We start from the raw sequence: 27,544 nt of genomic DNA on the forward strand, positions 1-27,544 counted from the left end.
GGGGAATCAAATTCAAAATGGGAATTGACACAGTTACTTTTTGCTGATGATACTGTGCTTATGGGAGATTCTAAAGAAAAATTGCAAAGGTTAGTGGATGAGTTTGAGAATGTGTGTAAAGGTAGAAAGTTGAAAGTGAACATAGAAAAGAGTAAGGTGATGAGGGTATCAAATGATTTAGATAAAGAAAAATTGGATATCAAATTGGGGAGGAGGAGTATGGAAGAAGTGAATGTTTTCAGATACAGTGGACCCCCGCTTAACGATCACCTCCAAATGCGACCAATTATGTAAGTGTATTTATGTAAGTGCGTTTGTACGTGTATGTTTGGGGGTCTGAAATGGACTAATCTACTTCACAATATTCCTTATGGGAAAAAATTCGGTCAGTACTGGCACCTGAACATACTACTGGAATGAAAAAAGTTCGTTAACCGGGGGTCCACTGTACTTGGGAGTTGACGTGTCGGCGGATGGATTTATGAAGGATGAGGTTAATCATAGAATTGATGAGGGAAAAAAGGTGAGTGGTGCGTTGAGGTATATGTGGAGTCAAAAAACGTTATCTATGGAGGCAAAGAAGGGAATGTATGAAAGTATAGTAGTACCAACACTCTTATATGGATGTGAAGCTTGGGTGGTAAATGCAGCAGCGAGGAGACGGTTGGAGGCAGTGGAGATGTCCTGTCTAAGGGCAATGTGTGGTGTAAATATTATGCAGAAAATTCGGAGTGTGGAAATTAGGAGAAGGTGTGGAGTTAATAAAAGCATTAGTCAGAGGGCAGAAGAGGGGTTGTTGAGGTGGTTTGGTCATTTAGAGAGAATGGATCAAAGTAGAATGACATGGAAAGCATATAAATCTATAGGGGAAGGAAAGAGGGGTAGGGGTCGTCCTCGAAAGGGTTGGAAAGAGGGGGTAAAGGAGGTTTTGTGGGTGAGGGGCTTGGACTTCCAGCAAGCGTGCATGAGCGTGTTAGATAGGAGTGAATGGAGACGAATGATACTTGGGACCTGACGATCTGTTGGAGTGTGAGCAGGGTAATATTTAGTGAAGGGATTCAGGGAAACCGGTTATTTTCATATAGTCGGACTTGAGTCCTGGAAATGGGAAGTACAATGCCTGCACTTTAAAGGAGGGGTTTGGGATATTGGCAGTTTGGAGGGATATGTTGTGTATCTCTATACGTATATGCTTCTAAACTGTTATATTCTGAGCACCTCTGCAAAAGCAGTGATAATGTGTGAGTGTGGTGAAAGTGTTGAATGATGATGAAAGTATTTTCTTTTTGGGGATTTTCTTTCTTTTTTTTTTGGGTCACCCTGCCTTGGTGGGAGACGATCGACTTGTTGAAAAAAAAAAAAAAAAAATATATATATATATATATATATATATATATATATATATATATATATATATATATATATATATATATATATATATATATATATATATATATATATATATATACATGTATATACATATATATACAGACTTATCCCCCCAAAAATTATAGGGGGATAAGTCTGTTGAGTATACCTGGTAAAGTGTATGGCAGAGTTATTATTGAAAGAATTAAGAGTAAGACGGAGAATAGGATAGCAGATGAACAAGGAGGCTTTAGGAAAGGTAGGGGGTGTGTGGACCAGGTGTTTACAGTGAAACATATAAGTGAACAGTATTTAGATAAGGCTAAAGAGGTCTTTGTGGCATTTATGGATTTGGAAAAGGTGTATGACAGGGTGGATAGGGGGGCAATGTGGCAGATGTTGCAGGTGTATGGTGTAGGAGGTAGGTTACTGAAAGCAGTGAAGAGTTTTTACGAGGATAGTGAGGCTCAAGTTAGAGTATGTAGGAAAGAGGGAAATTATTTCCCAGTAAAAGTAGGCCTTAGACAAGGATGTGTGATGTCACCGTGGTTGTTTAATATATTTATAGATGGGGTTGTAAGAGAAGTAAATGCGAGGGTCTTGGCAAGAGGCGTGGAGTTAAAAGATAAAGAATCACAAATAAAGTGGGAGTTGTCACAGTTGCTCTTTGCTGATGACACTGTGCTCTTGGGAGATTCTGAAGAGAAGTTGTAGAGATTGGTGGATGAATTTGGTAGGGTGTGCAAAAGAAGAAAATTAAAAGTGAATACAGGAAAGAGTAAGGTTATGAGGATAACAAAAAGATTAGGTGATGAAAGATTGGATATCAGATTGGAGGGAGAGAGTATGGAGGAGGTGAATGTATTCAGATATTTGGGAGTGGACGTGTCAGTGGATGGGTCTATGAAAGATGAGGTGAATCATAGAATTGATGAGGGGAAAAGGGTGAGTGGTGCACTTAGGAGTCTGTGGAGACAAAGAACTTTGTCCTTGGAGGCAAAGAGGGGAATGTATGAGAGTATAGTTTTACCAACGCTCTTATATGGGTGTGAAGCATGGGTGATGAATGTTGCAGTGAGGAGAAGGCTGGAGGCAGTGGAGATGTCATGTAGGGCAATGTGTGGTGTGAATATAATGCAGAGAATTCAGAGTTTAGAAGTTAGGAGGAGGTGCGGGATTACCAAAACTGTTGCCCAGAGGGCTGAGGAAGGGTTGTTGAGGTGGTTTGGACATGTAGAGAGAATGGAGCAAAACAGAGTGACTTCAAGAGTGTATCAGTCTGTAGTGGAAGGAAGGCGGGGTAGGGGTCGGCCTAGGAAAGGTTGGAGGGAGGGGGTAAAGGAGGTTTTGTGTTCGAGGGGCTTGGACTTCCAGCAGGCATGCGTGAGCGTGTTTGATAGGAGTGAATGGAGACAAATGGTTTTTAATACTTGACGTGCTGTTGGAGTGTGAGCAAAGTAACATTTATGAAGGGGTTCAGGGAAACCGGCAGGCCGGACTTGAGTCCTGGAGATGGGAAGTACAGTGCCTGCACTCTGAAGGAGGGGTGTCAATGTTGCAGTTTAAAAACTGTAGTGTAAAGCACTGTTCTGGCAAGACAGTGATGGAGTGAATGATGGTGAAAGTTTTTCTTTTTCGGGCCACCCTGCCTTGTGGGAATTGGCCAGTGTGATAATAAAAAAAAAATAATATATATATATATATATATATATATATATATATATATATATATATATCTATATATATATATATATATATATATACAGTATATATATATATATACAGTATATATATATATATATATATATATATTATATATATATATATATATATATATATATATATATATATATATATATATATATATATATGCAATAAGATCACAGTAAACAGGTGATTTCAGAATATGCAAAACAACCACTCTGAAAGAATAGAGAAATTCCAAGCGCTGTCGTGACTACTCACATAATGTGAGTAGTCACGAAAGCGCTTGGCATTTCTCTTTTCTTTCAGTGTGGTTGTTTTGCATCTATATATATATATTTATATATATTTATTTATATATATATATATATAATATATATATATATATATATATATATATACACACATGTATGTAGGTAGTATTTTGATAGACAGCAACCACCCAGGGAGGTACTACCATCCTGCCAGGTGAGTGTAAAACGGAAGCCTGTAATTGTTTTACATGATGGTAGGATTGCTGGTCTCTTTTTATTCTGTCTCATACACATGCAAGATTTCAGGTATGTCTTGCTACTTCAACTTACACTTGGGTAAAAGTAAAAACTTTCTTTTATTCTTTTTTTGGGTCACTCTGCCTTGGTGGGAGATGGCTAGTATGACAAAAAAAAATTGAGTATACATACTAGGTTCACTTTATGGCAGAATTGTTACTGCAAGTGAGGTTTTAGAATGGGAAGTAGATGAATGAAATAAGCAAAAATTTTGAGGTATATAAATGAGGAACACTTAGATAAGGTTAAGGAATTGTTTATTGTATGTTTTAGATTTGGATAAGGCACAGGATAGGGTAGACAGCAGAGCAATGAGGCTAGTGTTGCAAATTTATGGACTAGGTGGTAAGCTGTTAACCCTTTGACTGTCGCGGCCATATATATACGTCTTACGAGGTACCGTGTTTGACGTATATATACTCATAAATTCTAGCGCCTTCAAATCAAGCAGGAGAAAGCTGGTAGGCCCACATGTGAGAGAATGGGTCTGTGTGGTCAGTGTGCACCATATAAAAAAAAATTCTGGGGCACGTAGTGCATAATGAGAAAAAAAAACTCCGACCATTTTTTTTAATTAAAATGCTGATTTTGTGGTCTATTTTCGTATAGTATTTATGGTTGTACTATTCTCATTTTCTTGGTCTCATTTGATAGAATGGAAAACTTATTATAGAAATAGAGGTGATTTTGATTGATTTTACTATAAAAAGAACCTGGAAATGGAGCTCAAAGTAGGGAAAATGTTTGATTTTTGCCAATGTTCATAAGTAAACAAATGATGTCATTGTCCAATAAATGTCCAACTAGCCATTCTAATATGCAGTCATGAATGGGTTGATGTTATTTATACAATTATTACAGTATTGCAGTAGTCTGCATAATAGTAAGTCTTCTATTTTTTGTTTGAATAAAAATTCAAAATAGAAAGCAAGAGTAATATCAGAGGGGCCTGGAGACATGACTGATGAACAAAGAAAATGTTATTTTAGAGCCAGGAATGTCTGCATTGTTCATTCTGGACCTTATTTTGAAATTGTCATATTTTTTAATTTTCGTGAAATTGGCCAAATTGCAAATTTCTGACCACATTATTGGGTAGTTGAAATCAGTAAATGGGCAGTTTCTTGTACTCAATCGATAGAAAAAATGGAGTTCTAAAGAAATAGCTATGCGTTTGGTCGACTGGAATAATGGAATTAGTCGAAAATAGGGCTCAAAGTGGGCGAAATCGCCGATTTGTAAATATCGCCGAGGTCGCTAACTTTGCCAGAGCATAATTCCGTCAGTTTTCCATCAAATTTCATTTTTTTTGGTGTCATTACAATCGGGAAAAGATTCTCTATCATTTCATAAGAAATAATAATTTTTTTTTTTTTTAAATTTTGCGACACCAGGAGACACCTCAGGATTTGGGGTTGCGACAGTCAAAGGGTTAAAAGTTGTAAAGACCAGGCCACGGTGCCCCATGGCTTGGTCGCTAAAGCTCTTGCTTCACATGGCAAGGGTGTGCATTCGATTCCCAGCAAGGGTAGAAACATTGGGCGTGTTTCTTTACACCAGTTGTCTATGTTCACCCTCAGTAAAATGGTTACCTAGGAGTTAGTCAACTGGTGTGGGTCGCATCCTGGGACAAGGACCTAATTTGCCCAAAATGCATAACAATGGGCTTTCTGAATACTAGTAGTATGTCATTGATGTCAGCTAGGCCTGTATACCATGTATATGTACTTGTAGCAAATAAAGATATTATTATAATTATAAGGTGAATATGGCTCAGGTTAAAGCATGTCAGGTGCAAGGTGAATATTTTTTCAATAAAAGAGAGGTGTAGATGCTACAGTTTAGAAAGTTACTTGAACTGTAATGTTGGCACACTTCTGGCAAAACAATGAAAGACAGTGATAAGCACTTGTAAAATGTACGTGTGTATTTGACATTCAGACGATGAATATAGAGGTTATTTAATTGCACTTTGATTGGAATGATACCAATAAAAAAAATATAAGTTAAACACACATGCAACAGTTAGGTATTTCTATTCTGAAATATTTTGGCTACACAGCAGTCTTCTTCTGCCTACACAGTAGGCTTCTACTACCTACACAGTAGTCTTCTACTACCTACACAGTAGGCTTCTACTAGCTACACAGTAGGCTTCTACTACCTACACAGTAGTCTTCTACCTACACAGTAGTCTTCTGCCTACACAGTACTCTTCTTCCTACACAGTAGGCTTCTACTACCTACATAGTAAGCTTCTACTGCCTACACAGTAATCATCTACTGCCTACACAGTAATCGTCTACTGCCTACACAGTAGGCTTCTACTGCCTACACAGTAAGCTTCTACTTTGTAGGCAAAATGTTTCAGAATAAAGATACCTAACTGTTGAACATGTGTCTTATCAACTCGTTGGTATTGTATTCCATTATTATATTTTACCCTACCTAATTATTTTTTTTTTTTTTTTTTTGACTGGTTACCAGAAACCTGATTTTTTTGTCCTTAAAATGAAATTTGCCCATAAGAATTTTTAATAATTGTTGCAAATTTGACTGTTTAATGTATGCTTTTTACAGACCCACTTTAATTTTCTATGTTTTGCTTACTTCATAATTTTATTCTAGGCAACTGAGGCACACTAACTTGGTGCAGTTGTATGGTGTATGCAGCAGACACCGCCCCATTTATATTGTCACAGAATACCTACGACACGGCTCATTGCTACATTATCTACGTGCCAATGAGAGAAGCTTAATTAACAACACTGATGTACTTTTAGACATGTGCTTGCAGGTGAGTGAAAATGGTAATTTATTGACAGAATTAGCGTTCTTTGATTAGATTTTAGATTTTGCCATGGAAACTGACTCATTTATTGTGTACCCCATATCCATCCTGTGGACTGTAGTGCAAGAGTTTATGAATACACAAAAGGCCTGAGAACTAGTCCCCAAAAGGGTTAACAGGACTTCATTTCATCTGGATATAAAAGCAATTTATATTTCATCTGTTACAAGAAAACTTACAATATTTACTTAATATGGATGTTATTTTATTTTCAGCAATAAGATTTATTTTTTATTTTTATTAACACACTGGCCAATTCCCACCAAGGCAGGGTGGCCCAAAAAAGAAAAACTTTCACCATCATTCACTCCATCACTGTCTTGCCAGAAGGGTGCTTTACACTACATTTTTAAACTGCAACATTAACACCCCTCCTTCAGAGTGCAGGCACTGTACTTCCCATCTCCAGGACTCAAGTCCAGCCTGCCGGTTTCCCTGAATCCCTTCATAAATGTTACCTTGCTCACACTCCAATGCCACGTCAAGTATTAAAAACTATTTGTCTCCATTCACTCCTATCAAACACGCTCACGCATGCCCGCTGGAAGTCCAAGCCCCTCGCACACAAAACCTCCTTTACCCCCTCCCTCCAACCTTTCCTAGGCTGAGCCCTACCCCGCCTTCCTTCCACTACAGACTGATACACTCTTGAAGTCATTCTGTTTCGCTCCATTCTCTCTACATGTCCGAACCACCTCAACAACCCTTCCTCAGCCCTCTGGACAACAGTTTTGGTAATCCTGCACCTCCTCCTAACTTCCAAACTATGAATTCTCTTCATTATATTCACACCACACATTGCCCTCAGACATGACATCTCCACTGCCTCTAGCCTTCTCCTTGCTGCAACATTCATCACCCATGCTTCACACCCATATCAGAGCGTTGGTAAAACTATACTCTCATACATTCCCCTCTTTGCCTCCAAGGACAAAGTTCTTTGTCTCCACAGACTCCTAAGTGCACCGCTCACCCTTTTCCCCTCATCAGTTCTATGATTCAACCCCATCTATAAATATATTAAACAACTACGGTGACATCACACATCCTTGTCTAAGGCCAGCTTTTACTGGGAAATAATCTCCCTCTTTCCTACATACTCTAACCTGAGCCTCACTATCCTCGTAAAAACTCTTCACTGCTTTCAGTAACCTACCTCCTACACCATACACCTGCAACATCTGCCACATTGCCCCCCTATCCACCCTGTCATATGCCTTTTCCAAATCCATAAATGCCACAAAAACCTCTTTAGCCTTATCTAAATACTGTTCACTTATATGTTTCACTGTAAACACCTGGTCCACACACCCCCTACCTTTCCTAAAGCCTCCTTGTTCATCTCTTATCCTATTCTCTGTCTTACTCTTAATTCTTTCAATAATAACTCTACCATACACTTTACCAGGTATAGTCAACAGACTTATACCCCTATAATTTTTGCACTCTCTTTTGTCCCCTTTGCCTTTATACAAAGGAACTATGCATGCTCTCTGCCAATCCCTAGGTACCTTACCCTCTTCCATACATTTATTAAATAATTGCACCAACCACTCCAAAACTATATCCCCACCTGCTTTTAACATTTCCATCTTTATCCCATCAATCCCGGCTGCCTTACCCCCTTTCATTTTACCTACTGCCTCACGAACTTCCCCCACACTCACAACTGGCTCTTCCTCACTCCTACAAGATGTTATTCCTCCTTGCCCTATACACGAAATCACAGCTTCCCTATCTTCATCAACATTTAACAATTCCTCAAAATATTCTCTCCATCTTCCCAATACCTCTAACTCTCCATTTAACCCTTTCAGGGTCCGTTCCGTAAATCTACGGCTTTACGTTCAGGGTCCAAACCGTAGATCTACGTAATGAGCTCAGCTCACTCTGATAAACTGTGAGTGGTACATTTGGGCCTAGATATGAGAGAATACATCTATGTGGTATGTGTGCACCACATAAAACAGATCCTGCAGCACACTGTGTATAATGAGAGAAAAAAAACTGAAATCATGATTTTTCGATTAAAACAGCGACTTTGCAGTGTTTTTTCGTATGTTTTTTATAGTTGTATTTGCGATTTCTTGGTCTCAATTGATAGAATGGAAGACATATTTGTTACGTTGGTATGTCTTATTTCTTGGATGGTAAGGTTCTCACTACATGTTCTAGTGTGGGGTAGCTTTTACTTAATGGCCTTATTTGTCTAGGGGTAATACTTACATCATGGCTGATCATCTTGAGTGTCTCTGATACCCTTTCACCAGCCCTCTTCACAGGTTATGTAAACTACTACTATAAAAATATAACTGTATTCTCAATAGATATGTACAGAATATACAATCACAGCCTCCATTTTCAAAACAAAATCTACACACTCCATGCCTGTGCTCCACATGGTGTGTTGCAACAACTCTTGTCCTTCACTCTTCCTGACATAACTCTGGGCTAACCAGTGTTTTGACACACTTTAGTCACCCTGGGTATGGTGGCCAAAACTTAAATTATAAAAACTCACCCCTGGAGCACACATGATGCCCCAAAAGATAGGAGAAGGACCCAGAGGTCCTGCCAGGTTGAAGGTCAGCCACAGAGAGAGAGAGAGTCAGAGAGGGAGAGAGAGAGAAGCCTAGCTAAGCTCCTCCCACCAAAACAAAAGACTGTTGTCAAGCACAATTCTCCAGTTACCACAATTCTACCACACCTTAATTTTACTTTTACAAAAAGAAATACAACTTTATAAACTACTTATTTAAATTGTGTGTTTATGTGTCTATAGTATAACCTATTATATTGAGAAAAATAGGCTTGACCCAGCTGCCTCTCAGTCATAAGGTTGATCAGTCCTTCTGACATTTAGAGCAAAGTCCCCATCAATTCAATATAATTAGGTATTCCAGAGTAACTGTTACTTATAAATACATGTTGGGTCCTATAGCCCCATAACAGTATTACAGAAATAGAGGTGATTTTGATTGGTTTTAGCACTGGAAATGGCTTGAAACTGAGCTCAAAGTAGCAGAAATGTTAAATTTTTGCCGATATTCAAGAGTAAACAAACGACCTCACACGTCTAATACACGCCAGCTGGTGGGTCTAATATGCATTCACAAATATGGTGATGATATTTATACAATTATTACAGTATTGCATAACAGTAAATCTTCTATTTTTTGGTGTGAATAAAAATTCATTATTTGAATAAAAAATCAAAATGGAATTTATTTGTAAAGCCTCAAAACGTAACTAATGAACAGAGGAAATGTTAGTTTAGTTCCAGGAATACCTACATTGTTTATTCTGGACCCTATTTTGAAATTGGAATATTTTGAACTTTGTGTTAAATTGGCCAAATTAACAATTTCCGATCACTTTAATTTGTAGTTGAAACAGTTGACTTGCTGATTTCTTGTGCTCAATCGATAGAATAGAAGTAATACTAGTGAAATAGCTAAGAATTTGGTTGACTGGAATAATGTAATTGGCCTAAAATGGGAGTCGAAGTCGGCAAAATCGCCGATTTGTAAATATCGCTGACACATCAAAATTCGCGAGAGCATAATTTCGTCAATTTTCCATCAAATTTCGTACTTTTTGTTTTATTACCTTCACGAAAAGATTCTCTACCATTTCATAAGAAAAAATAACAAATTTTTTTTTTTAAATTCTTGGACACTTGGGCACCACTTTAGATTTGGGCCTTGGACCCTGAAGGGGTTAATAACTCTCCTCTCCTATTTTTAACCCTTTCAGGGTCCGTCCCGTAGATCTACGGCTGTACGTTCAGGGTCCAAACCGTAGATCTACGCCATGAGCTCAGCTCACTCTGATAAACTGTGAGTGGTACATTTGGGCCTAGATATGAGAGAATACATCTATGTGGTATGTGTGCACCACATAAAACAGATCCTGCAGCACACTGTGTATAATGAGAGAAAAAAAACTGAAATCATGATTTTTCGATTAAAACAGCAACTTTGCAGTGTTTTTTCGTATGTTTTTTATAGTTGTATTTGCGATTTCTTGGTCTCATTTGATAGAATGGAAGACATATTACAGAAATAGAGATGATTTTGATTGGTTTTAGCACTGGAAATGGCTTGAAACTGAGCTCAAAGTAGCGGAAATGTTAAATTTTTGCCGATATTCAAGAGTAAACAAACGACCTCACACATCTAATACACGTCAGCTGGTGGGTCTAATATACATTCACAAATATGGTGATGATATTTATATAATTATTACAGTATTGCATAACAGTAAATCTTCTATTTTTTGGTGTGAATAAAAATTCATTATGTGAATAAAAAATCAAAATGGAATTTATTTGTAAAGCCTCAAAACGTAACTAATGAACAGAGGAAATGTTAGTTTAGTGCCAGGAATGCCTACATTGTTCATTCTGGACCCTATTTTGAAATTGGAATATTTTGAACTTTGTGTTAAATTGGCCAAATTAACAATTTCCGATCACTTTATTTTGTAGTTGAAACAGTTGACTTGGCGATTTCTTGTGCTCAATCGATAGAATAGAAGTAATACTAGTGAAATAGCTAAGAATTTGGTTGATTGGAATAATGTAATTGGCCTAAAATGGGAGTCAAAGTCGGCAAAATCGCCAATTCATAAATATCGCTGACACATCAAAATTCGCGAGAGCATAATTTCGTCAATTTTCCACCAAATTTCGTACTTTTTGTTTTATTACCTTCACAAAAAGATTCTCTACGATTTCATAAGAAAAAATAACAATTTTTTTTTTTGAAAATTCTTGGACACTGGTGCGTGACTCCAGATTTGGGCCTTGGACCCTGAAAGGGTTAACTGACAAATGCATTTGTTCTCTAGGCTTCCTTAACATGTTAATCTCACTCCAAAACTTTTTCTTATTTTCAACAAAATTTGCTGATAACATCTCACCCACTCTCTCATTTGCTCTCTTTTTACATTACTTCACCACTCTCTTAACCTCTCTCTTTTTCTCCATATACTCTTCCTCCTTGCATCACTTGTACTTTATAAAAACTTCTCATATGCTAACTTTTTCTCCCTTACTACTCTCTTTACATCATCATTCCACCTATCGCTCCTCTTCCCTCCCGCACCCACTTTCCTGTAACCACAAACTTCTGCTGAACACTCTAACACTACATTTTTAAACCTACCCCATACCTCTTCGACCCCATTGCCTATGCTCTCATTAGCCCATCTATCCTCTAATAGCTGTTTATATCTTACCCTAACTGCCTCCTCCTCTAGTTTATAAACCTTCACCTCTCTCTTCTCTGATGCTTCTATTCTCCTTGTATCCCATCTACCTTTTACTCTCAGTGTAGCTACAACTAAAAAGGGATCTGATATATCTGTGGCCCCTCTATAAACATGTACATCCTGAAGTCTACTCAACAGTCTTTTATCTACCAATACATAATCCAACAAACTACTGTCATTTCGCCCTACATCATGAGATACCTTAATATATCACAAAGATTATTATTCTGTCTATCTTTTTATGTATTCCTCAAGTAGTGGACAGTCAAGCACATAAATGTTCAAGAAAGTGACCATAGGACTGACTACATACTTTACATTTAGTTTAATAATCATCTGTGTATGTATATACTCAACTGCCAGAATCACTACTTGCAACCAAGGCTAAGCCTGGCTACTTTATCAGTCAGTCTGTTTATACTGCAAATTGCTCTGTGAATGTACTAATCTACATCATACTGAGTTATATCTTTACTCCTTCCTATGACATTCATATTATTACTACTGTAATTCTTCTTGATATAGACAGACCAAAGTTATATTTAACTCCCTCATGGAAAGCACTGTACTGTACTTTCTTTGGCTAATTTATCAGCTTTATAATGGAAGAAAAATTCATTGAGAGATGGGATCTAGAAAAAATGTTTCTCTCATATTTTTATGTCTGTTTCTGATTTCTCCCTTGAGCATGTTGTTAGTCATTATGTGAGTCATGCATTCATTGATTATGTAGAATCAGAAATGATCAGTGTTTTAAGTTCATTGTCATAAGTTAATTTTAGTGCTTTTAGTTGTAAAAAAGTCAGTCTAATGTAGGAGCCCAATTGTTATGTCTTATGCCTAACTCAGCATGGTTGCTATTTAGGGAGATGGCAAGAAGAGCAGTTCTAACCTTGCCAGTGAGTCTTGTTTAGATCCATCATGTATATACAGTGGAACCTCGGTTTTCGTATGTCCCAGTTTTCGTAGGATTCGGTTTTTGACGACTTTTTCCGTTAAAATTTTGTCCTAGTTTTCATACATCACCTTGGTTTTTGTAGAGTTGAAAATGGTCTAAACCAAATGCATCCGCCTGCCCACCCACATCACTTGCCTGCTCAAGCACTGAGTGACTCAGTCTGCCTTTGTTTATCATTGAGTGAGCATCATCCTGTGCCTGTTGTGGAATCTATTGTGTCTTTGGGGAAGTCCATGGGGTTGGATGTGAGTGGCCAGGATGGGGAAGAGTTGGTAGTTGACCACAGGGAAGAGCTGCAAGACCTTCAACTGGAACAGCAACAGACCGCAGCTGAGGAAATTGCTACAGAGGAGGAGGAAGAAAGTGGGGAGAATGTGCCTTCTTCATTGATTAAGGACAGGTGTGCAAAGTGAAATGAGTTGCAAAGTTTAGTGGAGAAATATCACCCTAACAAAGCTGTTGCAAGCCATGTCTGCAGCATGTTCAATGACAAAGCCTTGTCCCATTTTAGGCAAATCTTAAAGAGACGTCAGAAACAGATCTCTCTGGACAGATTTTTTTGTGCAGCAGGGGTACAGTGACTCAAGCTGGTCCTAGTGCCAATAAAAGACAAAGAAGGGAAGTAACCCTGGATAGGGCCTTGATACTTTAAGTCCAGAAGTGCAACTAATGTGACATTTTATTGTGGCAATGTTTCGTTCTCCAGGAGCTTTGTCAAGCCGTTACAAACAATACATGGACACAGAGGGTATATATAGGCTTAGAGTGAGGTGTAATACTAGTGGTAGTAGTAGTAGTGGTATAGGTGGTAGTAGTAGTAGCAGTAATACAATATGGTAGGACAGTTAACTTGCACATGAGTAAAAGGATATAAAAGCTATTACTTGGGTAGCATAAAAATAGGTTAGACAAATATTTCTATTGGAGGTTGGATTAGAGAAGGCCTGTTTCAGTGTTCATCCTCTGTAATGGGTAGTATTAGCAGGAGAGACTGTGATGGCAGGGTTTACTGTTTTCAGGAGGAATCTTGCTAAGACTTCAGAGATGGTGAAGCTGCCTGTGTTTTGTTTAACCCTTTCAGGGCCCAGAGGCCAAATTTCAAAGTGTGCATTAGTGTCCAAGAATTTTCAAAAAATAATTTTGTTATATTTTCTTATGAAATTGTAGAGAATCTTTTTCTGAAGGTAATAAAACAAAAAGTACGAAATTTGACGGAAAATTGACGAAATTATGCTCTCACGAATTTTGATGTGTCAGCGATATTTACGCATCGGTAATTTTACCAACTTTGACTCCCATTTTATGCCAATTACCTTATTCCAGTCGACCAAATTCTTAGCTATTTCACTAGTATTATTTCAATCGATTGAGCACAAGAAATTGCCAACTCAACTGCTTCAACTACAAAATAAAGTGATTGGAAATTGGTAATTTGGCCAATTTAGTGCTAAGTTCAAAATATTCCAATTTCAAAATAGGGTCCAGAATAAACAATACAGGCATTCCTGACACTAAACTAACATTTCTTATGTTTATTAGTTATGTTTTCAGGCTTTACAAATGAATTCCATTTTCATTTTTAATTCACATAATGAATTTTTATTCAAACCAAAAAAATAGAAGATTTACTGTCATGCAAAATTGTAATAATTGTATAAATAATATCAGCACATTTGTGAACGTGCTGGCGTGTATTAGACGTATAAGGTCATTTGTTTACTCTTGAACATCGGCAAAAATTTAACATTTCAGCTACTTTGAGCTCAGTTTCAAGCCATTTTCAGTACAAAACTAATCAAATTTATCTCTATTTCTGTAATATATCTTCCATTCTATCAAATGAGACCAAGAAATTGCAAATACAGCTATAAAAAACATATGAAAAACACTGCAAAGTTGCTGCTTTAATTGAAAATTACAGTCTCAGTTTTTTTTTCTCTCATTATGCACTGTGTGCTGCAGGATTTGTTTTATGTGGTGCACACATATCACATATGTAGATGTATTCTCTGATATCTAGGCCCAAATTTACCGCTCACAGCTTATCAGAGTAAGCTGAGCTCATGACGTAGATCTACGGTTTGGACCCTCAACGTAAAGCCATAGATCTATGGCACGGACCCTGAAAGGGTTAATTGTATTAGAAACTCATGTGCAAGTTAATTGTTCTACCATATTGTATTACTGCTACTACTACTACTACTACTCCCACTTATATCAATGCTACTACTACCACTAGTATTACACCTCACTCTAAGCTTATATATACTCTCTGTGTCCATGTATTACTTGTAGCAGCTTGGCAAAGCTCCTGGAGAGCAAAACGTTGCCACAATGAAATGTCACATTAAGTTGCACTTGTGTCCTTTTACTTTACATATTGTCAGTAATTGTACCAATATATATGCTACCTGAAATCCTTAACCCTTTCAGGGTTTTGGACGTACTAGTACGGCTTAGGCACCAGTGTCCATGACATATTAGTACGCATAAATTCTAGCGCCTTCAAATCTAGGGAGAGAAAGCTGGGAGGCCTACATATGAAAGAATGGGTCTATGTGGTCAGTGTGCACAGTATAAAAAAAATCCTGCAGCACACAGTGCGTAATGAGAAAAAAAAAAACTTTGACCATGTTTTTGGATTAAAACAGAGACTTTGCACTATATTTTCGTATGGTATTTATTGCTGTATTCTAGTTTTCCTGGTCTCATTTTATAGAATGGAAGACATATTACAGAAATTGAGATGATTTTGACTGGTTTTACAATGAAAAGTACCTTGAAATTGAGCTCAAAGTAGCAGAAATGTTCGATTTTTACCAAAGTTCAAAAGTAAACAAATCATGCTAAGCGTCCAATACACGTCAACTGGTGAGTCTAATATTCTTTCACAAGTGCGCCGATATTATTTATACCATTTCTAGAATAATGCAGCAGTCTGCATAACAGTAAATCTTATTCTTTTTGTGAGAATAAAAATTCAAAGTGGAAAGCAAAAAAAATGTAAGAGGGGCCTGGGGACGTGACTAATGAACAGAGGAAATGTTATTTTAGTGCCAGGAATGTCTATCTTGTTTATTCTGGACCCTATTGGAAATTGGCATCTTGTGAAATTTGTGTGAAATTGGCAAATTTGCTAAATTCTGACCACTGTATTGGATAGTTGAAATCGGTAAATTGGTGGTTTCTTGTACTCATTCGATAGAAAAAAATGGAGTTATAGCGAAATAGTTATGATTTTTGTCAGCTAGTACATTGGAATTGGCCAAAAATAGGGCTCAAAGTGGGCAAAATCGCCGATGCATAAACATCGTAGAGACCGCTAACTTCGCGAGAGCATAATTCCGTAAGTTTTCCATCAAATTTCATAATTTTGGTGTCATTATGATCGGGAAAAGATTCTCTATCTTTTCATAAGAAAAAAATATTTTTTTTTTTTTTTTTAAATTTGGGGGGCCCTGAGAGCAAGTCTCTGAGAGGGCTTGTGGACCCTGAAAGGGTTAAGGAAGGAGATTCCCCTTCCAAACAATAACCTCTCCTCCCTCTCCCTTTCTTGCTGTCTTTCATACACCAACAAGAGTCTTCAATAAAGGTAAAAGTGATGTTCTTTTATCCATTTCATTAGTCATTTATATTTATTTCTCTTTGTTTTATGTATGTAAAAATATAATTATTCTCTATAAAATGTATTTTTTATTAATATTTTTGGGTGGTTGGAACAGATTAATTGGATTTACATTATTTCTTATGGGAAATATTGCTTCAGTTTTCGAACAGTCAGTTTTCATCAGACTTTCTGGAATGAATTAATCACGAAAACAGAGCTTCCACTGTAATTTCTGATATCTTCCTACTAGTTTTGTTTTTGCATCATTTTACTGTAGATGTTTGGTAACTGCACCCTCCTTGGGCCAGCTGCATGGACAACTCAAATTTTTCTCTAATCCAGCCAAGAAATTCCTAATTAAGTGAGGTTCTCCAGCACCCTACTGGTTGTGGATTATCCATGTTGCTGAACCTTCCAGGGTCTTAATATTATACATATATTTATTTCTGGTATTTATGGCCAGTTCTCTCTGAGGATGTTAACCCTTTGAGGGTCTGTCCCATAGTTCTATGGCTTTGAAGCAAGGGTCTAAGCTGTAGTTCTATGCCATGAGCTCACCTCACTCAGATAAGCTGTGAGCGGTAAATTTAGGCCTAGATGTGAGAGAATGCATCTGTGTGGTAAGTGTGCACCATATAAAACAAATCCTGCAGCACGTAGTGCATGAGAAAAAAAACTGAGACCGTGTTTTTGGATTAAAACAATGAATTTGCAGTGTACAGTGGACCCCCGGTTAACGAACTTTTTTCATTCCAGTAGTATGTTCAGGTGCCAGTACTGACCGAATTTTTTCCCATAAGGAATATTGTGAAGTAGATTAGTCCATTTCAGACCCCCAAACATACATGTACAAACGCACTTACATAAATACACTTACATAATTGGTCGCATTTTGTCCATGTATGTTTTTTATTGTTGTATTCACAGTTTCTTGGTCTCCTTGATAGAATGGAAGATATATTACAGAAATAGAGATGATTTTGATTGGTTTTAGTACTGAAAATGACTTGAAACTGAGCTCAGTTATTATTATTATAATCAAAGAAAGCGCTAAACTGACAAGGGTCAACTGAATTAAAAGTAGCAGAAATGTTAAATTTTTACTGATGGTCAAGAGTAAATAAATGATGTCATGTGTCCAATACATGTCAGCTGGTGGGTCTAATGTGTGTTCACAAATGCACTGATATTATTTATACTATTATTACAATACTGCATAACAGTAAATCTTTTGTTTTTTGGTGTGAATAAAAAAATCATTATGTGAATAAAAATCAAAGTGGAATTCATTTGTAAAGCCTGGAAACGTAACTCATAAACAGAGGAAATGTTATTTTAGTGCTAGGAATGCCTGTACAGTAGGGCCCCACTTATACGGCAGGTTAGGTTCCAGGCTGCCACCGTAAAGTGGAACACCTTTTTTTTCCACTTATAAATGCATACAAATACTAGATAACAAGTTTACACTAACATATATTAAATTAGTAAGTAAGTAAGTTTATTCTGATATACACAAATGCAGTTACAAAGACTATCATGCATAGCAGCATATGTGTAAAGTACCTGGGATAACCCAAAAAAGTTAGACAGTGTGACTTATTTCCATTGGGGTTAGCAGTAGAACTAGGCATTAAAAAACAATAAAAAAGTAAAATGCAGTGGACCCTCACCTAACAATATTAATTGGTACCCGAGAACGAATATCATTAGGCGAGTTTTTTAGCGTTAGTCGAGGCAAAATGTTAGCGTTAAAATGTATCGCTAGTCGGATTAAATGTTATACGATGCCATCGTTGGTCGAGGGTCCACTGTACACTTATAGTACACTCATTACTTACCTTAAAATATTTGTAGTCTTAATCTAGGATGAGACAAGAAGTATTTATTGTAAGAAATCAAGTGTGATATGTATGGTAGTCAGCTGGGCTACTGTACCAGGCCACCTCACCCACACATAATATTCTATAACATTTAAGCATCCCAGAGCGATAAAATGCATATACAGTTCACTCATTACTTACCTTAAAATATTTGTAGTTTTAAGGTAGGGTCAGAGGTGAGTAAACGAGATAAAACAAATAAATGAGAGAGAGAGAGAATGAGTACATGAGAGAGGACACTTGTGGAGCTATGTAAACAAACCAGGCGAACGTGAGTTATGTAAACAAAATGTACACGTCTGGTTTGTGTACAAGTTACGTTGTGTACAAGTTGTCTCTACATTGATACGATAGAATAAATAAAGAGGAACACTCCCATTCTTATGTAACACCATGTTTTAGAAGAAATGACGCTCTGAGTGAAGGCATACGAAAGGAATAATTTTCTACAGTTACCCCCAGTAACACATTTTCTCTTATGTTGGACTAGAGAAAACGTTATTATTGCCATCACTCGTACAAGTTGTCTGGCTCCCACATCTCATATTTATGTGTATTTATTCTACTGTGGGGTGTATTTATCATCTTTATATGTTATGTATCGTGTTTATTATATAATTTAAAAAAAAATTATAGCTGGATTAATAAAAATGTGTATATTAACGTAATATACAACATTTAATGAGGCTTGGTGATTATTATTATTATTATCATTACTAATATGGCGTCACTCATACAAGTCGTCTGGCTACCACATCTCATATTTATGTTTATTTATTCTACTGTGGAGTGTATTTATCATCTTTATATGTTATGTATCATGTTTATTATATAATTTTGAAAAAATATCATACATGGATTAATGAAAATGTGTATATTAATGTAATATACGACATTTAACGAGACTCAATGATTATTATTGAGTATTAATATCATTACTAATATGGTGTCTGGAGACATAAGACACTCCTACTGATTTTAATATGTACCTGCACACCAGCACTGTGTAAGTTTATTTAGGTACAAGTATACATAAGTATAATTATCAGAGTATATATAAAATATGAAATAACTTTTAAAAACACTTGAAATTTTAGAGTTTCCAGACACAATTGAGAGACGTGGTGCTTACAGAGCTCATAGGGAATGTAAACAAACAGGGTGGGGTGCGCTGACCATATTAGAAAGTATAGAGAGTTTAGGTCATAATTTGAAATAACCGTATTAGCGCAACACTGTAAAGCGAAATGCCATAAAGCGGGGCCCTACTGTATTGTTTATTCTAGAGCCTATTTTGAAATTGGAATATTTTGAACTTTGTGTGAAATTGGCCAAATTACCAATTTCTGATCACTTTATTGAGTAGTTGAATACAGTGGAACCCAGAGTCTCAAACTTAATCCGATTCAGGACCTAGTTCTAAAGTCGAAACGTTCGAAAGTCGAAGCAATATTTCTCATAAGAAATAATGTAAATACAATTAATCCATTCCAGAAACCCAAAAATATTCACAATAAAATACATTTTATAGAAATTACATTATAGTTTTACATACACACAACAAACTGATAAATAAAAATTTAAATTAACACATAAAATAACATTTTTACTTACCTTTGTTGAAGATTGTTGATGACATCTGGAAGATAGGGAGGAGTGAGGGAGGGCTTACTGTTTGGAAGGGAAATCCCCTTCCATAAAGACTTCAGGTAGCAAAGCCCTCTCTGGGGTTACTTCCCTTCTTTGTCTTTTAATGCCACTAGGACCAGTTTGAGAGTCACTGGACCTCTGTCTCACAGAATAACTGTCCACAGTCCTCTGTTTCTGGCACCTCTTTAAGATGTCCTTGAAGTGGGACATGGTTCTGTCACTGAACTTGTTGCAGAGATGGCTTGTTTCAGCTTGCTCAGGGTGGTACTTCTCCACAAACATTTGCACATCATTCCACTTGGCACAAATCTCCTTAATCTGTGAAGGCACCTCATCCACTCTCTCTTCCTCCTCCTCTGAAGCAAGTTCCTGAGCTATGGTCTGATACTGTTTCAGATGAAGCTCTTTCAGCTCTTCTTTGGTTAGCTCTTCCCTGTGGTCGTCCACCAACGCTTCCACATCCTCGCCACTCACATCCAACCCCATGTACTTGCCCAGTGCCACAATATCTTCCACAACAGGCAGAGGGTTGGCAGGTTCAGGGTCATTCTCAAACCCTTCAGAATCCCTCTTGATGACACATTGTGGCCACAGTTGTCTCCAAGCAGAGTTCGAAATCCTGAAAGTCACTCCCTCCCAAGCCTTACCTATAAGGCTTATGCAGGTGTAGATATTGAAGTGATTCTTCCAGAACTCTCTTAGGGTCAATTTAGTGTCTGTGGTCACTTCAAAGCACTTTTCAAACACTGCTTTTGTGTAGAGTTTTTTGAAGTTAGAAATGACCTGCAGGTCCATGGGCTGGGGGAGAGGAGTGGTGTTAGGAGGCAAGAACTTCACTGTGATGAAACTGTAGTCCCTAGACAGTAGGTCTATCAAGTCTTGAGAATGTGCAGGAGCATTGTCCAGTAACAAGAGGTAATTGAGTGGCAAATTATTTCCTAGGAGGAATTTTTTCACGCTGGGGCCAAACACTTCATGGACCCACTTTTTGAAAATTTGCCTCATGACCCATGCCTTATTATTTGCTTTCCACAAGACACATAACTTGTTCTTAATGACATTGTTTTTCTTAAACACTATGGGATTTTCTGAGTGATACACCAGTAAAGGCTTTACTTTAAAATCCCCACTAGCATTAGCACAGAACAAAAGAGTTAGCCTGCCTTTCATAGGCTTGTGTACTGGGAGTGCCTTTTCCTCCTGAGTAATGTAGGTCCTCTTTGTCATTTTCTTCCAAAACAGGCCTGTTTTGTCACACTTGTATGGGTTCCAGTTTTTCAGTCTTTACGCACTCCTGGAATTCAGTCATGAATTTTTCAGCTGCACGTTTGTCTGAACTGGCAGCCTCACCATGCCTTACCACACTGTACATGCCACTATGCTTCTTAAATCTGTCAAACCAGTCTCTGGTGGCCTTAAATTCACTATAAGCACTGGTTCCAGGAGTTTTCTTTACGAGATCAGCATGCAGCTGCCTTGCCTTTTCACAAATGATTGTCTCAGAAACACTATCACCCGCCATAGCTTTATCCTTGATCCACACCAGCAACAAGTCAACCTGATTGACTGTCTGTGATCTATTTTTGGTTAGCATACCAACACCTTTCGCAACATTAGCTTCCTTGATTTCTTTGCTCTTCACCAGGATAGAAGCGATTGTTGACTTGTTTTTCCCATACATCCTGGCAAGCTCCACAAGTTGCACACCACTATCGTATTTTTCTACTACATATTTCCTTCTTCATGTCTATGGCGTTTCTCACTTTATTTACCACAGGGGTACCTCTAGCAAGTGGTACCCCTGTGTTCACTCATGCATCAACAAAGTCAGACTGGCTCATGATGCCTGCATGGGGATGTGAACAGAGCGAGCAGGCAGAAAGGTCTGGTACCCAGTGGTTTAAAACATGGGGCGCGTTCAATACTCGGGACAAAATTGGTTTGAAAAAAGGGGTTGAAACTCGAAGCGTTCGATAGTCAGTATGTTCAAAACTCGGGGTTTCACTGTAGTTGATTGGGCGATTTGTTTTGCTCAATCAATAAAATAGAAGTAATACTGGCAAAGTAGCTAAGAATTTTGTTGACCGGAATAATGTACAAAACTTTTATGAAAAAGTTTTGGAGTGAGATTAACAAGTTAAGGAAGCCAAGAGAACAAATGGATTTGTCAGTTAAAAATAGGAGAGGAGAGTTATTAAATGGAGAGTTAGAGGTATTGGGAAGATGGAGGGAATATTTTGAGGAATTGTTAAATGTTGATGAAGATAGGGAAGCTGTGATTTCGTGTATAGGGCAAGGAGGAATAACATCTTGTAGGAGTGAGGAAGAGCCAGTTGTGAGTGTGGGGGAAGTTCGTGAGGCAGTAGGTAAAATGAAAGGGGGTAAGGCAGCCGGGATTGATGGGATAAAGATAGAAATGTTAAAAGCAGGTGGGGATATAGTTTTGGAGTGGTTGGTGCAATTATTTAATAAATGTATGGAAGAGGGTAAGGTACCTAGGGATTGGCAGAGAGCATGCATAGTTCCTTTGTATAAAGGCAAAGGGGACAAAAGAGAGTGCAGAAATTATAGGGGGATAAGTCTGTTGAGTATACCTGGTAAAGTGTATGGTAGAGTTATTATTGAAAGAATTAAAAGTAAGACTGAGAATAGGATAGCAGATGAACAAGGAGGCTTTAGGAAAGGTAGGGGGTGTGTGGACCAGGTGTTTACAGTGAAACATATAAGTGAACAGTATTTAGATAAGGCTAAAGAGATCTTTGTGGCATTTATGGATTTGGAAAAGGCGTATGACAGGGTGGATAGGGGGGCAATGTGGCAGATGTTGCAGGTGTATGGTGTAGGAGGTAGGTTACTGAAAGCAGTGAAGAGTTTTTACGAGGATAGTGAGGCTCAAGTTAGAGTACATAGGAAAGAGGGAAATTATTTCCCAGTAAAAGTAGGCCTTAGACAGGAATGTGTGATGTCACCGTGGTTGTTTAATATATTTATAGATGGGGTTGTAAGAGAAGTAAATGCGAGGGTCTTGACAAGAGGCGTGGAGTTAAAAGATAAGGAATCACACATAAAGTGGGAGTTGTCACAGTTGCTCTTTGCTGATGACACTGTGCTCTTGGGAGATTCTGAAGAGAAGTTGCAGAGATTGGTGGATGAATTTGGTAGGGTGCGCAAAAGAAGAAAATTAAAAGTGAATACAGGAAAGAGTAAGGTTATGAGGATAACAAAAATATTAGGTGATGAAAGATTGGATATCAGATTGGAGGGAGAGAGAATGGAGGAGGTGAATGTATTCAGATATTTGGGAGTGGACGTGTCAGCGGATGGGTCTATGAAGGATGAGGTGAATCATAGAATTGATGAGGGGGAAAGGGTGAGTGGTGCACTTGGGAGTCTGTGGAGACAAAGAACTTTGTCCTTGGAGGCAAAGAGGGGAATGTATGAGAGTATAGTTTTACCAACACTCTTATATGGGTGTGAAGCATAGGTGATGAATGTTGCAGTGAGGAGAAGGCTGGAGGCAGTGGAGATGTCATGTCTGAGGGCAATGTGTGGTGTGAATATAATGCAGAGAATTCGTAGTTTGGAAGTTAGGAGGAGGTGCGGGATTACCAAAACTGTTGTCAAGAGGACTGAGGAAGGGTTGTTGAGGTGGTTCGGACATGTAGAGAGAATGGAGCGAAACAGAATGACTTCAAGAGTGTATCAGTCTGTAGTGGAAGGAAGGCGGGGTAGGGGTCGGCCTAGGAAAGGTTGGAGGGAGGGGGTAAAGGAGGTTTTGTGTGTGAGGGGCTTGGACTTCCAGCAGGCGTGCGTGAGCGTGTTTGATAGGAGTGAATGGAGACGAATGGTTTTTAATACTTGATGTGCTGTTGGAGTGTGAGCAAAGTAACATTTATGAAGGGGTTCAGGGAAACCGGCAGGCCGGACTTGAGTCCTGGAGATGGGAAGTACAGTGCCTGCACTCTGAAGGAGGGGTGTTAATGTTGCAGTTTAAAAACTGTAGTGTAAAGCACCCTTCTGGCAAGACAGTGATGGAGTGAATGATGGTGAAAGTTTTTCTTTTTCGGGCCACCCTGCCTTGGTGGGAATCGGCCAGTGTGATAATAAAAAAAAAAAAAATAATACCTTCCGACTTATGACCGAGCTTGGTTCCGACCAACTGGTCATAAGTCGAAATGGGCGTAAGTTGAACCTTACTACTGAATATCAACATAACATTTTTGTAATGACTTCATTTTATTGTTTTATTTTGGTATTTCATTTTTTACTTTACTTTTTATGCTGTTAGTACTGTATTTTGTACTGTAAGGTTTAGGATAAACACTGTGTACAACACAGACAGTTGTTCATTTCCCAGAAATTTGGCGTAAAAAGCATGGTTGTATGTCGAGCAGGTTGTAAGTCGGATGGTAGGTGTAATTGGCCTAAAATGGGAGTTAAAGTGGGCAAAATTGCCGATACGTAAATATCGCTGACACAGCAAAATTTGCAAGAGCGTATTTTCGTCAATTTTCCATAAAATTGCGTACTTTTTGTTTTATTACTTTCAGGAAAAGATTCTCTACCGTTTTATAAGAAAAAATAACAATTTTTTTTGGAAAATTCTTGGACCCTGTGGACAAGTTTCAGATCAGGGGCCTGGATCCTGCAAGGGTTAAAGAAGCTCGGACTCACAGTGTCTCTCTAGGTGATGACTATGGCACCTGTAATCACTTTCTCAGGAAGTGACACCTTCTCTTCTGTTCCTCTGTGTATCTGTTGAGTGTTGGTTAGTTAATCTTGAGCCAGTGCTCTCTGTTGGTTTGCCTATTTTGCAGCCCACTTCCTGATTTTCCCAAGTGATAGTTCTAACACAGATGAAAATGTCAGTGAAGAAGAATTTCATGGTTTTGAGGAGTTTGTGACCAAAAACAATGCCCAGGATACCAGATATGGATAATGGAAAGGGAAGGCAGCCTGGGTGGTGGGGATAATGGTGTGGGTGGGGAAGGCAGCATGGATGGTGGGGATGATGGTGTGGGTGGGGAAGACAGCATGGGTGGTTGGGAAGACAGCATATAAGTAAGTTTATTTATTCAGGTACAGTGGACCCTCATTTTTTGTAAGCATCGGAATTCGTAATTTTTACAAATCGTAATATTTTTTCGTCAAAATACTGACTCACGAATCGTTGTTTGACTTGCAAATAGTCGTTTGTCCCAAACACTTACGAGCAGCCCCACACACCATTCACAATCGGTGTGCCATTGTTTATCAGCGAGTGAGCACAATCCCATGCGTTCATACAATACATTTCATAATATTCCATTCGTTTTAGTGCTTGCAGCTGCTAAATAAGCCACCATGGGCCCAAAGAAAGCTCTTAGTGCCAGCCCTTTGGTAAAGAAGGTGTGAAACACGATAGAATTTTGGCCAGAATGTGTCCAAGAGAGGGATTTTGAAGGGTTTGGGGCTAACCCTGAGGACCGGGCCCAAAGAAAGCTCCTAGTGCCAGTCCTTTGGTAAAGAAGGTGAGAAACACAATAGAATTGTGGCCAGAATGTGTCCAAGAGAGGGATTTTGAAGGGTTTGGGGCTGTCCCTGAGGACCCTATGCCAGCTGTGGAATCTAATGTGGTATTGGGGAATTCCATGGAGTTGGACGTGAGTTACGAGGATGTGAAAGAATTGGTGGAGGACCACAATGAAGAGCTAACCACTGAAGAGCTTCATCTGGAACAGCAACAGACCACAGCTCAGGAAATTGCTTCAGAGGAGGAGGGAGAGAGATGGAAGAAGGTGCCTTCTTCAAAGATTAAGGAGATTTGTGCAGTGTGGAGTGAGGTGCAGATGTTTATGGAGGAACATCACCCTGACAAAGCTGTTGTAAGCTGTGTTTGCAACATATACTATGACAATGTCTTGTCCCATTTTAAGGAAATTTTAAAGAGACACCAGAAACAGAGCTCTCTAGAGATATTTAGTGCCACGGGTGTGCAGTGACTCTCAAGCTAGTCCTAGTGGCATTAAAAAACAAAGATGGGAAGTAACCTCAGAAAAGCACTTCATACCTGAAGTCTTTATGGAAGGGGATTTCCCTTCCAAACAGTAATTTCTCCATCATCTACCCTCCTCCTGTCTTCCATACACTAAGAAGAATCTTCAATAAAGGTAATTGTCATGTTATTATTGTTTTATTCTTCATGTCTCATTGTTTTCTGTGTATGTACATTTATATTTCATGTAAAAAAATTATTTTGTTTTAACCCTTTCAGGGTCCAGGGGCCAAATCTCAAAGGGTGCACTAGGGTCCAAGAATTTTTGAAAAAAAAAAAAAAAAAAAAAAAATTCTTACAGAATTAAAGATATTTTTTTGTAGGTAATAAAACAAAACAAAAAAATTTCTGTCAGTAGTTACCGAGATATAGAGGAGTGAAGTTGACCCTCAATGACCTGGTGGCGGCAACATCCGCAACTTCCGTAAAATGTCATTACTTTTTTTTTAGGTTTTTTGTTACTTTTTTCTTTTTTGTAATATTTTTTCCAGTAACTATTGTGGCCTGTGAGACCAATATCATGTATAATGTATACTCATTGTATTCAACACAATAACTGCACTAATTTGTTTATCATTATATTGCTTACAAAACTTGTTTACAAGTTTATTGTAAACAGAATAATGATGAAAATATTAATGTGGTTGTGTTGAGTACAGTGGTACCATATGGTACAATGGTACCATATGGTACAATGGCACCATATGGTACAATGGTACCACATGGTACAATTGTACCATATGGTACACTGGTACCATATGGTACAATGGTACCATATAATACATTGGTACCAAATGGTGCAATGGTACTATATGGTACAGTGGCACCATATGGTACAATGCTACCATATGGTACAATGGCACCATATGGTACAATGCTCCCATATTGTACAATGGTACCAAATGGTGCAGTGGTACCAAATAGTGCAATGGTACCATATGGTACATTGTACTATATGGTACATTGTACCATATGGTACATTGTACCATATGGTACTGTTGTATTCAACACAATAACCTCACTAAGATTTTCATCATTATTTCGTTAACAATAATTGTTTACAACAAAAAATGCAAAAAATGTTGTATATTAGTAATGATCTATTATATATTTTTACATATATACAGCCAGTGGACATGTTGCTTGAGGTGGATGATGAAGCATTTTGTCTTGGAAACTGATGACTTGGGGGGCTTGTGTCCCCACTCGCTCAGTCCTGGCTGGTGCCTCATGGCACCAACACCTCCTACTGGCCATGTGGTACAGGGTACCATATGGTACAGAATACAATATGGTGCAGGGTAGCATATTGTACAGGGTACCATATAGTGCAGGGTACCATATGGTGCAGGGTACCATATGGTACATTTTACCATACAGTACAGGGCACCATATGGTACAGATACAGGGATCGCTATGGAAATAAGTCACCCTGACTTTTTTGGGGTTATCCTAAGATTTTATACATATGATGCTATGTATGATAATCTATGTAACTGTATTTGTGTACACCCGAATAAACTTGCTCAAGCACATGAGACGTCATAAGTAAGATTATTTAGATATACACAAATAGTTACATAGATTATCATACATAGCAGTATGTTTGGAGACCTAGGATAACCAAAAAAAAGTCAGACAGATGTATTCCCATTAGGGTCCCTGTA

At 38.1% G+C, this 27,544-nt stretch overlaps 1 protein-coding gene across 7 annotated transcripts in view; it reads left to right on the forward strand.

Moving 5' to 3' along the window:
• Btk (tyrosine-protein kinase Btk29A) overlaps window positions 1-27,544 on the forward strand; it is a 728,553-nt gene that overhangs the window by 668,215 nt on the left and 32,794 nt on the right. For all 7 annotated transcript variants that reach the window (XM_070084310.1, XM_070084315.1, XM_053773706.2 and 4 more), the window contains one exon: window positions 6,252-6,420. In XM_070084310.1, coding sequence (XP_069940411.1) covers window positions 6,252-6,420 — 169 coding nt within the window. The remainder of the gene's footprint in view (window positions 1-6,251; window positions 6,421-27,544) is intronic.

Source organism: Cherax quadricarinatus, chromosome 12 (assembly GCF_038502225.1).
Source record: "Cherax quadricarinatus isolate ZL_2023a chromosome 12, ASM3850222v1, whole genome shotgun sequence".
NCBI lineage: Eukaryota > Metazoa > Arthropoda > Malacostraca > Decapoda > Parastacidae > Cherax > Cherax quadricarinatus.